Source organism: Pygocentrus nattereri, chromosome 1 (genome assembly GCF_015220715.1).
Source record: "Pygocentrus nattereri isolate fPygNat1 chromosome 1, fPygNat1.pri, whole genome shotgun sequence".
In the NCBI taxonomy this organism is placed as follows: Eukaryota; Metazoa; Chordata; class Actinopteri; order Characiformes; family Serrasalmidae; genus Pygocentrus; species Pygocentrus nattereri.
The window spans coordinates 38357365-38372856 of NC_051211.1; the positions used below are offsets into that span (position 1 = coordinate 38357365).

Sequence of the window (15492 nt, forward strand, 5' to 3'; positions counted from 1 at the left end):
GAGTCGTACCAGCGGGTGATGGGGTGATTGGTAGGCTGGCTGATTTGCATAAGCACCTTACCTTAGAGGCTCCGTTCAAATATCTGTCACGTCAACGCAAATCCTGAAGCCTACACCGTGGGTTACTATTACCGCCCATCTCTTAGGTTCAAGCTCTTTTGAACACTTACAATGTATGACTAACTTGACCACATCGACATTTTCCCAGTCCATGAGCAACGAGTAGGAAAACGCGTTTTACAAGAACGGACGGGGTTGGGTCCCTATAGCTTTCCGTAGTCGTGCTAGGGCTAGGGAGGCCTCGCCACATCTTTTAGCGAGCAGCGATAAATAAATCGTCCTAAAATGATGCTTATATTCTTTCGGTCAGAATCGTTACAGTACAGGTAAACAGAAAGGAATATATAGATTTGGCGTTTACAGTTAAATTTCGCATAGGCTTGTCTAACGGGTCTAGTCCGTTGTTAATAATCTCGGAGTGCTTGTCACGGTCCGTCTGTATAAACAGTGAGTGTTTACTGCTAATAATAATACAGGCTTCGTTTTGGGAAGCTGTAGAAATGTACGAGTGTTGTCTTTTTTGTGGTCAAATGAGCTTGCTGGAAGGAAATCCCACCATGGTTTCGGTATGCTCTTGTTGAATGCGAGGCGAAGCGCCGTTTTCCTTGTTCCTATCCACTTTTAATGTCCGTGAGGATCGTACAGATAAGCTAGCGTTAGCTAATTTGGTGGCGATAGGCTGTGGTTGGGAACATGGATGAGAGCGGAGAAAAGATCGAAACGGACGACATCGTCATCATTGTGGAAAATGAGGCGGAGAGCAAGCCGATCCAGGAGGCGAACGAGAAGGAGGAGGGCAGCCAGAGTCTGCTGGACATCTGTCCCCTGTGTAAGCTCAGCTTCCACAGCAGGGAGCCCAAACTCCTGCCTTGCCTCCACTCCTTCTGTAAAAGGTGCCTGCCTTCACCGTCGAGGAACCTGTTATATGGCGAGCAGGGGACCAACCTCCAGATGCCAGCTGAGGGCCAAACCAAGCCCCGTACGTATCACTCAATCTCTTATTTATTTGTTTTCCAGGCCCTTATGAAAGAAAAAAGATTTTTATAGTTAATTCAGTTAATTGTTGTAGTTTAGAATACACACTTAGAAAATATTCTTTTTTGGAACCATCGGTTCTATATAGAACCATTTCATGCTTAAATGGTTCTTTGCATGCTGACATTCTTCTTCAGATTGATGGAGAATGTGTTGTAAATAGTTCTATATAGCACCAAAAAGAGTCTGCTATTGTTACGGTTTCTAGCCGGAACCCTTTTTGGTTCTATATAGAACCACATTTCACTGTGCAGAGAACTATTTAAGCATGAAATGGTGTTATGTATAACAAATGGTTCTAAATTTCCATTACTAAAGAATACTTAAGAGTTTAAGTGTGTAAGACAGTCCGCGAGTACAAGTTATTATAAGACCACAGTACAACAGGAACATGCAGACAAAATGATTTAGATAATTATTAAAGCATTAAACAGGACTAGCGGTGGGCGATATGGTACAAATATAACCTCACAATATTTTAAGACACTTTCATGATGAGTTAGTAGGTATCGTTTTTCTATTTATTAACAGAAAAACAATACCCCCCCTGCCCCATCTATCATAGTTTTTCAATAAGAACAAAAAATATTGTCACATTGCCCACCTCTTTACAGCACTATAACAACCACATTTCCTATATTACTGCAGTTATTTTTTGCTGCATTGCTTTAGCAATTATTTGCTGCCTGTTGGGATTTCATACTTGGTGAATGATGATTATAGGTAAGCTTGAGAGTCCTTAAGCATAACATAGTAATGTTGGTATTGTGCAATGTGAATTGCCATAAGTCCCAAACTGGTTCTTCTTTCATTGTTGTTTGACAGTGAACGTGATCAGATGTCCAGTTTGTCATCAGGAGTGCATGGAAGTTGAAGTCTTGGACAACTTCTTTGCCAAAGATACAATGGAGGTGCCCAGCAGCACAGTAGAGAAGACCAGTCAGGTGCAGTTATATATACTCAGTGATGTTGGAGATTTAGCCCCTTATATGGTCAGCTTCAGTGGATTCCTTCTAGTGACTCATCAGATGCTGCTATCTTTGTGAGCCAATAAAAGTTAAAAAAAAAAAAAACAAGATTATGAGGGGAAAATGGGCTTTTTAAGGGCCATCTTTTTATTGGACAGCTTTTTGGTTTTAAGCAGTGCTTTGCAGGTGCAGCATTAATGATATAATATTACAGTGCCATGATTGTGTTGGGTGCAAGTTGCTGAATGAGACAGGCAGATTTCAAATTTATCACTTGCAGTAAACAATTGAGACATAACGTGGACCATATAAATGGCTATACACCTTAGTTGTATTATTTTTTCAATATTATTACCGATACTGACACCTTAATTTTGAATTATTTTTTAAATCCAGAAATGAATGTGAGGTGCTGTAAGGTTGTATGTTTACAGCTCACAACTGGTTGTAGAGTAATCAAGAAGCATTGACATAAATAGCATGTATATGGAATAGCAAGGCAAATTTTGTCATTCTTTGGACTGATAATTGACCACAAACCTAAAATAAAAACAACCAAAGAAAATATCGAACACAGCTCTGCATTTTATGTAAACAGGGCATTAGGCTTTATTGATAGATACAATGCTGTCTGTCCTTACAGAAATTACAGTAACTTAAGGTAATCCACATACATCTACCACATGTACCACCCAATTTAATGAACATATATGGCCCAACTGCCAGTAGCTTGGAGTTCACATGCATAGCAAATCAATCAACAGTTAAGCAGTTAATCATATAATCGTTTTTAGAAAAACATGCTTTTTGGTTCACAGAGTTGGAAATATTTGTTTAGAACTTTATTTATTTTACATTGGTTCTCCTGTTGCTTTCAGCTATGTGTGAGCTGCGATGACAACACAGAGGCGACTGGTTTCTGTGTGGAATGTGTGGAGTTTCTTTGTGTCACCTGCATTGAGGCTCATCAACGTGTGAAGTTCACCAGGGATCATAATATCAGGCAGATTGAAGAAATGTCTTCAGGTAGCCCTTATTTACACAAGTATAGAATGAACCATGTACTACGAAGCCTTTAAAACTGCAATTTCTTCACAGCTTTCTTTTAAAAATGTTTTAAAATCTTTTGTGGTTATAGAGGCAATGGGTGCTTCCACACAGAAGCCTGTTTTCTGTGATATCCACAAGCAAGAGCCTTTGAAGCTGTTTTGTGAAACTTGTGACCGCCTCACCTGCAGAGACTGCCAGCTGCTTAAACACAAGGACCACAAGTAATCAATTGACTACAGTACCCTTTTGTCATTTCATGTATTTGCGGTCTGTACAAGTTTAAACCCGGGCAAAAACATGAATTCATTGACTTGCTTCACCTTACAGTTATCAGTTTCTGGAGGATGCATATAGGAACCACAGGGAACACTTGGAAAAAATGACTAGCCAGCTTCAAGAAAAAAGGAAAGCCATTGGGGAAGTGTCAGACGCCATAAACAGCGGGTAACATACACTGCCAGTGTGCATCTGTTCACACTGAAAGAGTACAAGCACCAGAAAAATTTTATGGTTATATGGACTTTAAAATTTTTTTTTTTATTATTTACAGTCTTCAGCAAGTGGATGAAAACCGCAAAGCTGTTGCCAATGAAATTAAAAAAGCTATCTGCAATCTGATCATGGAAATAAACAGAAAAGGGAAGATCTTAATCAACCAGCTTGAGGTATTGTTTACATGTATTTATCATAAACACCATTAATAGGGCCATATGAAAGGTTGTTGTAGCATATGGTCCATTCTGTTTATTTAGGCACTGACAAAAGATCATGAAACGGTCCTGAAGAAACAGCAAGAAGACATCTCCTCCCTCACCAAACATCTCGATCATGTAATCAACTTCACAAAATGGGCAACAGCCAGTAATAGTGGCACTGCACTGCTGTACTGTAAACGGCTGGTAAGTGTCCTGCTTGGTCAGGCCCTGGCACTTGATGTTTATTATGCTGTTACTGATGTTTCTGAAGTAACTTTCTTCTTTTTCTGTTTTCAGATCATGTATCAAATCCAATACCTCATGCGGGCAAAGTGCAACACTTCTTATGTTCCTCAGAGTTCAGTTCGCTTCCAGTGTCGATCTGCGTTTTGGGCTTCAAATGTCGACCTTGGTAAGACCATAGAATCACTGATGGTGTTAAAAAACAAAATATTAGTGAAAAATCAAACTTGCACCTAGACTACTTTCAGGATAAAGGGAACAATCAGCTCTTGTCTGAAACCGAAGTTCTGACACGTTGGGCCAATTACCATGAAAACAGTTTACACAAACAATAAAACGTTTATTACAGTGTTAGGCTGTAGTATATGCCATGAAAGCCAGTGCCCCTAACAACAGAGAAATGTTGGTCATCCAAGGCATAGTCTTGGCAGGGTAGCCTCACAGCAAGAAGGGCCTGGGATCAAGAAGGGCCAAGGTCTTTTCTGTAATGTTTTTCCCTTCCTACCCCTCAGGTTCTCTAATGGTAGAGAAAACCTCCCGCCAGCCAAGTGGTCCACAACCATTCCCTTTCCAGCAAATGCACCCTGGTCCCAGACCTGAGGGGCCTCCAGGACCCTTCCCAGGGCCACAGTCTCAGCAGCAGGAGAGGCAGAGCACGCTTGCTCAGCTTCAGATGCAGGTGGAGAAGCTCGCCCAGCACCCAAACCGCCACATGTCACCCAATCACTGGTCGTGTTGTATGCGACCCCCGGGCCAGCAGCCTCCTAGCAGACCAATGCAGGGAGGCTCTCCTTCACAAACACTGCTGCCTAATATGTCTCAACAGGGCTGGAGGTACGGCGCCCCACATATGAATAGAGCGAGTCCTCCAACTTTGCTCCAGAACTCGGGCCTCCCCCAGCAGGTACTGACGTGTGACAGTGTTCAAGGAATTTGTAGCTACATTCACTTTACAGGGCTAAAGAAGCACATTTTAGTTTTTGGGCTAATGAGACTCGGATTAAATTTTTTTTTTTGTTTTTTTTTTATCCAGCATTGACTACCTTGATGTGCACATGTGAATTCACACACAAACACGACTATGAACCTATAAGATGTGTAATGTGAATGTGGCCTTTGTATTCATGTTTTTGATTTTGGAATATACATGAAATAGCTTATGCTTGTTTGTGCTGTGCACAACTCTATTGTTTAGTTTTGATTGAAAATTTTGGGGCTTTCTTTTTCTTTAGACTTTGAGGGGCCTTATCACCAATTCTAGTTTCCCTCCCAAACCCATGGACGTGCTGCAGGGAACATCTCGTTATTCCCAGAATGTACCTGTTTCGGTTTCTGGCCCTCACCAGTCACAGGCCTCTCTCCTTCAGGTAGGAAGGGCATCCACTCTTCAGGTCAGTGTTCTATAAAACTTAAATACGGTTCATTTGATGTTCGTGTGTTAAGAAACTCTGTGCTAATTTATGTGCTGTTGGTGTGTGTTTGCAGCGAAACATGATGGAAGCTTCATACCTCAGCAGGAGGAATGAGCCTGGTGGCCCGTCCATTTCTGCTCCTAGACCCAGTTATCCTCCCAATGTTCTCCCCACAGCCACCGACAGAGCCGGTGTGTATTATGGGAAGATATTTGTAGAATATTGCATGTTTTTTCTTGCTTGTTATTGCTTGTGTTGTCTTTTTCATTGGCATATTAAAGTGACGCTATGTGCCATCTTAATATTTATGGCTCAAATGCAAAATAAACTATATAAATAAATTATACTGATGCAGATATGATGACAATAGTACATAATTCAATTAAATGCTTGGAGGATACATCCTTTGCCTGGAAGATCTCTTTGAATACTCTTTCAGCATGCTTGCAGTCATCAGATTCATCTGTTGAGGGAAGGAGTCTGAAGCACATACCATGTTTAAAAAAAAAAATGCATGCAATTACACATTTCCAAATTTTACATAGTGCAGCTTTAAATTTGTTTACAAATACACCACAGTCCAAAAGTCTGGAAGCAACACTAGCACTAAATTTGGAATATTTTAATTTTTTTTTAAAGGTGATGGACAATAATAATTTTTGACATTGAGCTGAAATCTTTATTTAAATGTCTAAATGTCATTTTGTTTATTTTGCACTCATTTTAACTGTTCCAACCTTCATCATATCTACCTGATTCTCACAATGCAAATTAACAAAGGGGAATTCCACAGACTTTTTTGTTTATATTTAAATGTCTATATAATTCAATAATAAGGATATACACTAACTCATCTATAGTGGTTTGATTTGAAGTGCTCTGTCCTAGAGAAACTTACTCAGTCTGAATTGTTCATAGTGGTGATAGGAGGCAAACGCCCAAACCATTCAATAACTATAAATGCTACAGCACAGAAAGGTATTATGGAAATGGTTATGAATGCACCGCCTGATCACTGAGGCGTGGTTTTATGATGGTTTTATGAAAAGGTTTTGGCCTTTAGAACATATGCAGGGCAGAAAGGTAAATGCAGGCCACTGTAAGGCAAAATACTGTAGTACTCAAAACTACACCAGTTTTGCCTTTATCACCACTTACCTTTAAAAATTTAGAAGACACATGTCAGTTCACTGGTCATTTAATTTGGCAAATAAAATGACTATTAGTTCCATAGACATTACAACCTCTGGTTACTAACACCACCACTGTCAAGAACATGAGTTGGTATGTGTCTGCATATGCCATTTCACATCAGTTGTCCTGAGTGGCTTTATTTACAGCTGAAGGATTGAATTATTCAGTAATTTTGAAATTTCTGTGAAATTGCCTGTAAATCATGAAGCAATTAAGTGCTTCTGCATTTTGACCAGTACTTTATAATGTGCTGAATAGTTTAAATGTGCTGTATACATATGCTATAATGGAGATTTTCTCCCCTTTTTGGTTTTAGCTCCAGGAAAACAGATATCTCCCATGTCTGCTGCTACCTCCTCAGAAGTGAAGACAGGGTAAATCTGCTTCTGCTCTTGATCTGCATACTGCTTTCCTGCTTCAAGCACTTCAAATTTGCTGCCCTGTTCCTTTTGTCCTTGCCATTGTTAAAACTGATGTTTTGTCAATTTAAGGACTAGTTCCTGGAAGCGTTCTGAGCCTCCACAGACTGGGTCATCAAGCCTCACTGCTAAGAGAAGGCGAAAATCATCCCCAGGCCCTGTCATTGTCATCAAGGATGAGCCAGAGGATGATGATGAAGTTCACTTTGTAAGCATTTATGCTGTGTTGGCATGCTGTTGTATAATGTTCTACTGAGGTCTAAAGAATGTAGGGATGCCACACAGTCTACAATTTAAAATTGGGAAGAACATCTGATTTATATTCATGCTAGGCTTTAAAGTATTTTTAAATGCTAAAATGAAATGTCTTCGTTTAAGCATAGTGTGTCATATTGAACAGTTATGCTTTGGACTGCTTTTTTTTTTTTAAGCAACCGTTTGTCTTGTGAATATACCATTTGAATATTTAACACATGCCAAGCACACTGTCCTGTTGGCAGCGAATGTGCCATTATTGATAAGTTTGCAGTAACAATGCACTCCCTTTATAGGCTCTATTTTATTCGTTTTAACACTGGTATTGCTGATATTAGTGGCTGTTGGACTTTTTTTATTTTCCACAATGCAGATAGCAAGTTGTGGATAGTGCCTTTTTATGTTACCTTTACGACAGTGGCCTAAATATAGTGCAGTGGAATAAAATACCCTTAGCAAAGAACTGGAACTGGATCAGGCTTCATATAGCAGATAACAAACTGTTACGATATGACTTGATAGCACTGATACTGGTCTTGTACACAGAATCAGGACTTCTTAATCAAATGCCTTGATTTTAAAGTCAGTGCTTGTTGTTTATCAGGTCAAAACCACTTCAAAAGCCAGTCTTCCAGACAGCACGGGTGTGCAGTCACAAACACCACAGCAGGAGTCTCCTCCGGGAGGGGAGCAGCAGACAGATAGGACCCCTGAGCCAGAGGAGGACCCTAATGAGGACTGGTGCGCTGTGTGCCAGAATGGAGGAGAGCTGCTTTGCTGTGACAAATGTCCCAAAGTCTTCCATCTCAGCTGTCATATTCCTAGTCTTTCTGCATCTCCTAGGTATGCCCATATAATGTACCCTTTCACTCAGGTTTATGGAGCTGTTAACACTCAAGACGCATTTGTGTACATCATTAGAAGGGAAAAAACTATTTGTTTATTCACATGCCGTGTATATGAAGAAAAAAAGCTCAAAGCCATGTTAAACACACCCTTTATAAGTAATCGCCACAGACAAAAATAAACAAAGAATGCCGTGTGCTAAAGAATATTGAGGTGAAGGTTCGTTTTAGATGAACCATGAAGAGAATGTACACTTGCAGAAGCTCTATTTACAATTATTTTGAAGACTATACTTAACCCAAACCTGAGAAAAGAGGTGTTTGTCTGGATCCTACAGTACTGTGTAAAAATCAGAGACCCCATTTTGAGTCAAGCCATTTATGAGGTATTCATTTTTCAGCATCTGGGGGAAAAGTCAGAAAACATATATAGCAGAATTTTTAAAGGAAGCCTACACAGAACAACTAACTAGACTGTTGCATTTTTCAGTATTTAATGTGTCTGCCCTTTGACTTTCATTCTTTTTGGAAGCCTTGCTTTCAAGAAGTCTTCAAGAATATTTTACCTTGCATCCAAAGTTAATTCTTAGGATTTGTGAAGCAAAAAATTCAATCGATTCAAGTAATCCCAAATATATTCAATGAGGTTGAGGTCTGGAAATGAATTTTTTCCCATTGCTTTTGTATGTGGATTATATATCATATACCTCTTCTGGAAATTAAATAAATGTAAGGTGGTCTCTGACTTTTGCGAAGTTCTCTACTTGAGAGTAAAAGTTTTTTACTTGCTATTAGTAATGGGCCATATGGCCAAAAATGTATACAAAGCTCTAATTATAAGTTTCTAGTGGTTACGTTATACACCTATGAGCCAAAACATTATGATCATAATCATTATATGTAATACACTGTTGGTGCTCTGTGTGCCACCAGAACAGCTCCAAATCACAGGTATGGACTCCACAAGACCTCTGAAGGTGCCTTGTTAGGTTACAGTTAGTAGCAGATCCTTTCAATTCTGTAAGGTGTTAGGTGGAGCTGCTGTGGATCACCGACTTCTTTTTCAAGCACATCCCAGAGATGATCCATTGGATTGAGCCCCACAAGCTTTGCCATTTCAGAAATTCTCCCATTGTCTGTCTGTTGGCTCATGTTGGAGTTGCTCAAGTCCAATGAAACGAAATCCCAACAATCTCAGCACCTGGGGTATGTTGAGCTTCTTTTCGTCACCATTTTGTGATCTTTTGTGGTTTTGTGTCTGCAGTGGTGAGTGGTACTGCACGTTCTGTCGTGACCTTAACTCTCCTGAAATGGAGTATGATGTTGAATGCAGTGGGGATTTGAAAAATGTGAAGCAGGATCCTGATTCAGATACCTTCACAGCTATGGATAGACGAGTATGGTCCATTATTTTTCTCCCTATTTTGGCAGTTTATTTGTAATCTCTGTTTGAGATTTTAGGAGAATTGAAATACTTGGTGTACCTGTAGTACCATGGTCTCTTGACTGCATTCTCATTTCTCAAACAGAAATGTGAGAGACTGTTACTCCGAATCTTCTGCAATGAACTCAGTACTGATTTCCAGGAGCCTGTAACACCGTCAGTAAGTTGGTCCAATCTTATGATATTCTAGACTGGAAATTTTATTTTCAGACCTTCATAATGTTTTAGTCCACAGAGCAAAAACATTGTAAGCATTCCAAATTAGAAGCTCTGTCACAAGCAGTTTTTAGGTAATCTTAAAGTTTTGTGGACCAAGTGAAAGCATGAGAACTGTTTTTGAAACTAACGGGAATATCTTTGTAATTTCTAGTCCATGCCAGAGTATAATGAGATTATAAAAACACCAATGGACCTGTCAATGGTAAGGAGCAAACTGGAGTGCAAACAGAACCCTGGCTACAGGAGCACTGAGGACTTTGTGGCAGATGTGAGACTTATTTTCAAAAACTGTGCCATTTTCCACAAGGTAAGATGACTGAACTACTTGGTGTGATGTCTTCTCATGAGACTGTATTTGGCTGCATTAAACTTCAAATTGAACTTACCAGATTTTGCTTTTACTGTAGTTCATAAAGCAACTAGAACCATTATTTTATTAGCAGTTAACTTATCTGCTATTATTTGATTAATAAAGCTCACTTTTATTTTTCCTGTAGTCTCCAACTAATAATGAACTTGATTAATTGTTGCAGCTCCGCTTCAAATGATAATCATGTGGAGCTAAATCAATGATTTAGGGTTGTGTTTGTGTGTTTGTGTGTGTGTGTGTGTGTGTGTGTGTGCGTGTGCGTGTTGTTTCAGGAGGACACGGAGATGTCCAGTGTAGGTGCTAATCTTGAGAGCTTTTTTGAGGAGCAGCTGAAGCTCCTGTATCCAGACCGGACCTTCCCTGATGTGAAGGAGGAGAAAGCTGCTGTAGAACCAGAACCTCCACAGACAGTTCCAGAACCATCACCAAAATCAACCTTGCCAGATGCCCCTGCAGCAGAGGAGACTGTGGAACCCCCCAGTGAAGCTCCTTCTGAGGCAGAACCCCAGAGTGAAGAACAGCCTGTGGAGAACAGCGAGAGCTCAGAGAAACCACAGGAGAACTCCACCAACCCTGAGAATGCAACTGAAGAGAAAAAGGACAGTAAAGATCAAGAGGGCTGATCAGCCCGTCTGAAAAAGCGAAATCCTGAGTGTCTGAAAAAGCAAAATCCTGAGAGATGTGTGTTCTCTCTCTCTCTCTCTCTCTCTCTCTCTCTCTCTCTCTCTCTCTCTCTCTCTCTTACTCTCTCTCTCTCTCTCTCTCTCTCTCTCTCTCTCTCTCTCTCTCTCTCTCTCTCTCTCTCTCTTACTCTCTCTCTCTCTCTTACACTCTCTCTCTCTTACTCTCTCTTACTCTCTCTCTCTTACACTCTCTCTCTCTTACTCTCTCTTACTCTCTCTCTCTTACACACTCTCTCTCTCTCTCTCTCTCTCTCTCTCTCTCTCTCTCTCTCTCTCTCTCTCTCTCTCTCTCTCTCTCTCTCTCTCTCTCTCTCTCTCTCTCTCTCTCTCTCTCTCTCTCCCCGTTTGCCTTGGGCAGGAAATTTCAACTCCCAAGAACTTGACAACTGGAGTTCAGTGTATGAATTTTGCAATAATATTGTATACAAAATCATGGTAAAGAGCAATACAGCTCCTTAGGAAATGTAAATTAGTCTCAATAAATACTGATGTTTAAAAAGTACATGAATTTAAGTTGATGTATACAAAATGTAGACAATGAAAGGAACTGCATCATTTCATGTGACACCAACTATACAACTGCTTACAGTGTCTGTGCTTAAAATATTATGTTTCTTCTCCAAAACATGAAAAATTAGAATTGTTTTAGTTATATTTATTTGTGTTATGTTTTAGTTTTAATGTGATGAAGTGTTCTTGACAAGAACACCCTTAGAAATAAATTTCCATCAACTACAGAACTCTGTATAGTGTGTTATTTTGAACCAGACAGTAGGGTTGTGGAATTGGTTAAAATGGGACTCTGTTAGGTATAAAAGCCCCAAGGCTCAGTCTTTGTTCCGCATTTCTCTGGATGTAGGCAGGCGTTCTAGGTGAATTCTCACCAAGAATGAGGAAGTTCCTCATCGATGGTGCAATGTAGCAGAAGTGTGGCCTGATGTAATCAAAACTGTCACCTATATTAGTAATTGAGCACTGATTGTGTAAATTGGGAAGAGTTTGTCATCAGAGTGTTTTGTACTGTAATTACAACTGTAATATGTCTTACTTCAAGGAAGTTGACATGGTAACACTATTTGACGTGATTTCATCACTTAAATCCTCTACATGTGAACTGGACCCTCTACCAACATGCTTTTTCAAGCAGGTTCTGAGCTCATTATCTAATGAAGTTCTAATGATTGTTAATCAGTCTTTGCAACTGGGAGAATTCCCTAATATTCTTAAAACTGCAGTGGTTAAACCACTACTAAAGAACAGAAATCTTGATCCCACATTTCTCAATAATTATCGACCTATATCTAACCTTCCTTTTCTTAGCAAAATCATTGAAAAAGTTGTGTCAACCCAGTTGAATGATTATGTTAAAGTAAACCAAATAAATGACACTTTTCAGTCCAGTTTCAGAGCTCTCCATAGCACTGAAACGGCACTAGTTAGGGTAGTAAATGACCTGAGATTGAATAAAGATGCATGCAAACTCTCAGTCCTTTTTCTCCTAGATTTAAGCGCTGCTTTTGACACTGTTGATCATGAAATACTTATTGATCGACTACAGAGCTGGGTAGGCCTTAGTGGCTTAGTCTTAGACTGGTTTAGATCGTATCTAACTGGGCGCGATTACTATGTTGCATTAGGTACCTCTTCCTCCACACGTCAAAAAATAACTTGTGGCGTCCCCCAAGGATCAATTCTTGGGCCTTTACTGTTCAACCTATATATGCTTCCATTACCGCATATCATTAACAAACATGGTATTAGTTATCATCAATATGCAGATGACACTCAACTTTACATTTCTTTAGAACCTAAAGCCCTAAAATCAATTAGCTCACTGTTTGAGTGCATAGGTGATATACAGACATGGATGTCAGACAATTTTCTGCAATTAAATAAAGAGAAGACAGAGGTTCTTGTTATTGGCAGTGATTCACAAAAGAATGATGTTCAGACTTATTTAAATCAAATGAATCTGAAGGCCAAACAATGTGTTAAGAACTTGGGCGTCACTTTTGATAATGAGCTCAGCTTTAAATCACACATCATGACTACATGCAAGACAGCTTATTTTCACCTTAGAAACATCGCTAAGGTCCGAGATATGCTCTCTCCTGCTGATAGTGAAAAACTTGTCCATGCATTTATCACATCAAGGTTAGTTTATTGCAACGCTGTTTTATCTGCTCTCCCAAAGAGCTCTATCTCTCACCTACAGCGAGTTCAGAATGCTGCTGCAAGGGTCTTGACCCGGAGAAGAAAGAGAGATCATATTACACCTGCACTCCACTCACTGCACTGGTTACCTGTCAGTTTTAGAATAGATTTTAAGGTTCTGGTGATGGTTTTTAAATGTCTTCATGGTCTTGCTCCTCTTTACCTCAGTGAAATGATGGTGAGATATGTTCCTGTCAGGTCTCTCAGGTCTTCAAACAGTAATCTACTGGTGATTCCTAAAACCCGGTTAAAGATTGGCGAGGGTGCTTTTAGCCACTACGGCCCAAAGCTTTGGAACTCTCTTCCTGAGGAGCTAAGAGGCATTACATCCCTGTACAGCTTCAAGAGTAATCTTAAAACCTTCCTGTTTAGATCTGCTTTTAGTTAAGAAACTTTTGTCTGTTCAATCTCTTTCATTTGATCTTTTTCAGTTTATTTCATTATTTTATTTTGTCCTTCTATCTTTATTTCTTTTAATGTGTTTTGCTTAACTTTGTTTTCTTTTTATTTATTCTGTAAAGCACTTTGAGTTGCATGTATGTATGAAAGGTGCTATACAAATAAAGATTATTATTATTATTATTATTTATTATTACTGTAAGAGAGACCAGCTGGGTTCCTTAAAGTACGCCATAGATGCAGATTGTGAATTAAAAATGTAACACATCCACTAAGTGATACTTTTTTTTTTAATCCCACAAACGGGGAACGGGGAACCACCTCCTTATTTCTATGCTGATTGTCCATTTTATCAGCTCTACTTACTATATAGGTGCACTTTGTAGTTCTACAGTTACAGACTGTAGTCCATCTGTTTCTCTGCATACTTTATTACCCTTTTACCCTGTTCTTCAGTGGTCAGGCCCTCATGTGTGGTGTATCATTCTCAGCACTGCGGTAACAATGACGTTGTGGTGGTGTGCTAGTGCATGTTGTGCTGGTATGAGTGGATCAGACAGCAGTGCTGCTGGAGTTTTTAAACAGTCCACTGTATTAGATACTCCTACCTTGTCAGTCCACCTTGTAGATGTAAAGTCAGAGATGATGGCTCATCTTCTGCTCCACAGTTTGTGTTGGTCATCCTCTAGTCCTTCATCAGTGGTCCCAGGATGCTGCCCACAGGACACTGTTGGCTGGATACACTATATTGGAAAAAGTATTTGCTCGTCTTCTGTCATGTGCATATGAACTTGGGTGACATCCCATTCTTACTCCACAGGGTTTAACATGATGTCTGCCTACCCTTTGCAGCTACTACAGCATCAACTCTTCTGGGAAGGCTTTCCACAAGGGTTAGGAGTGTGTTTAAGGGAATTTTTGACCATTCTTCCAGAAGCACATTTGTGATGTCAGACACTGATGTTGGGTGGGAAAGCCTGGCTCGCAGTCTCTGCTCCAATTCATCCCAACTGTTCTATCAGTTTGAGGTCAGGACTCTGTGCAGACCAGTCAAGTTCTTCCACACCAAACTCGCTCACCCATGTCCTTATGGACCTTGCTGTGTGCACTGGTGTGCAGTCATGTTGGAACAGGAAGGGGCCGTCCCCAAACTGTTCCCACAAAGTTGGGGGCATGAAATTGTCCAAAATCTCTTGGTCTGCTGAAGCATTAAGAGTTCCTTTCACTGGAACTAAGGGGCCAAGCCCAACTCCTGAAAAGCAACCCCACACCATAATCCCCCCTCCAGCAAACTTTACACTTGGCACAATATATATATATACAGGGTGGGCCATTTATATAGATACACCCAAATAAAATGGGAATGGTTGGTGATGTTAACTTCCTGTTTGTGGTACATTAGTATATGGGAGGGGGGAAAACTTTTCAAGATGGGTGGTGACCATGGCGGAACCATTTTGAAGTCAGCCGTTTTGGATCCAACTTTAGTTTTTTCAATGGGAAGAGGGTCGTGTGACACATCAAACTTATTGAGAATTTCACAAGAAAAACAATGGTGTGCATAACTTTATTCTTTCATGAGTTATTTACAAGTTTCTGACCACTTATAAAATGTGTTCAGAGTGCTGCCCATCATGTTGGATTGTCAATGCAACCCTCTTCTCCCACTCTTCACACACTGATAGCAACACCGCAGAAGAAATGCTGGCACAGGCTTCCAGTATCCGTAGTTTCAGGTGCTGCACACCTCATATCTTCACAGCATAGACAACTGCCTTCAGATGACCCCAAAGATAAAAGTCTAAGGGGGTCAGATTGGGAGACCTTGGGGACCATTCAACTGGCCCATGATGACCAATCCACTTTCCAGGAAACTGTTCATCTAGGAATGCTCGGAACTGACACCCATGATGTGGTGATGCACCATCTTGCTGGAAAATCTCAGGGAACGTGCCAGCTTCCAAAGTGGACTGGTCATCGTGGGCCA

At 40.2% G+C, this 15492-nt stretch overlaps 1 protein-coding gene across 3 annotated transcripts; it reads left to right on the forward strand.

The window, feature by feature from the left end:
* Nucleotides 1-259: 259 nt before the first annotated feature.
* Nucleotides 260-10963, forward strand: trim24 (tripartite motif containing 24). 3 transcript variants are annotated; one of them, XM_037541921.1, is made up of 18 exons: nt 260-1039; nt 1921-2039; nt 2942-3089; nt 3202-3334; nt 3441-3557; nt 3664-3778; nt 3866-4012; nt 4106-4220; nt 4564-4955; nt 5284-5442; nt 5537-5654; nt 6974-7031; nt 7149-7284; nt 7936-8174; nt 9441-9573; nt 9706-9780; nt 9991-10146; nt 10485-10963. In XM_037541921.1, the coding sequence occupies exons 1-18, from the start codon at nt 754-756 to the stop codon at nt 10830-10832; spliced, it is 2994 nt and encodes a 997-aa protein (XP_037397818.1). In that variant the 5' UTR covers nt 260-753; the 3' UTR covers nt 10833-10963. The 3 variants fall into 3 exon arrangements, with proteins under 3 accessions (XP_037397818.1, XP_017549416.2, XP_017549415.2); XM_017693927.2 differs by having other exon boundaries at nt 5284-5418; nt 10482-10963; XM_017693926.2 differs by having other exon boundaries at nt 10482-10962.
* The last annotated feature ends 4529 nt before the right edge of the window (nt 10964-15492 follow it).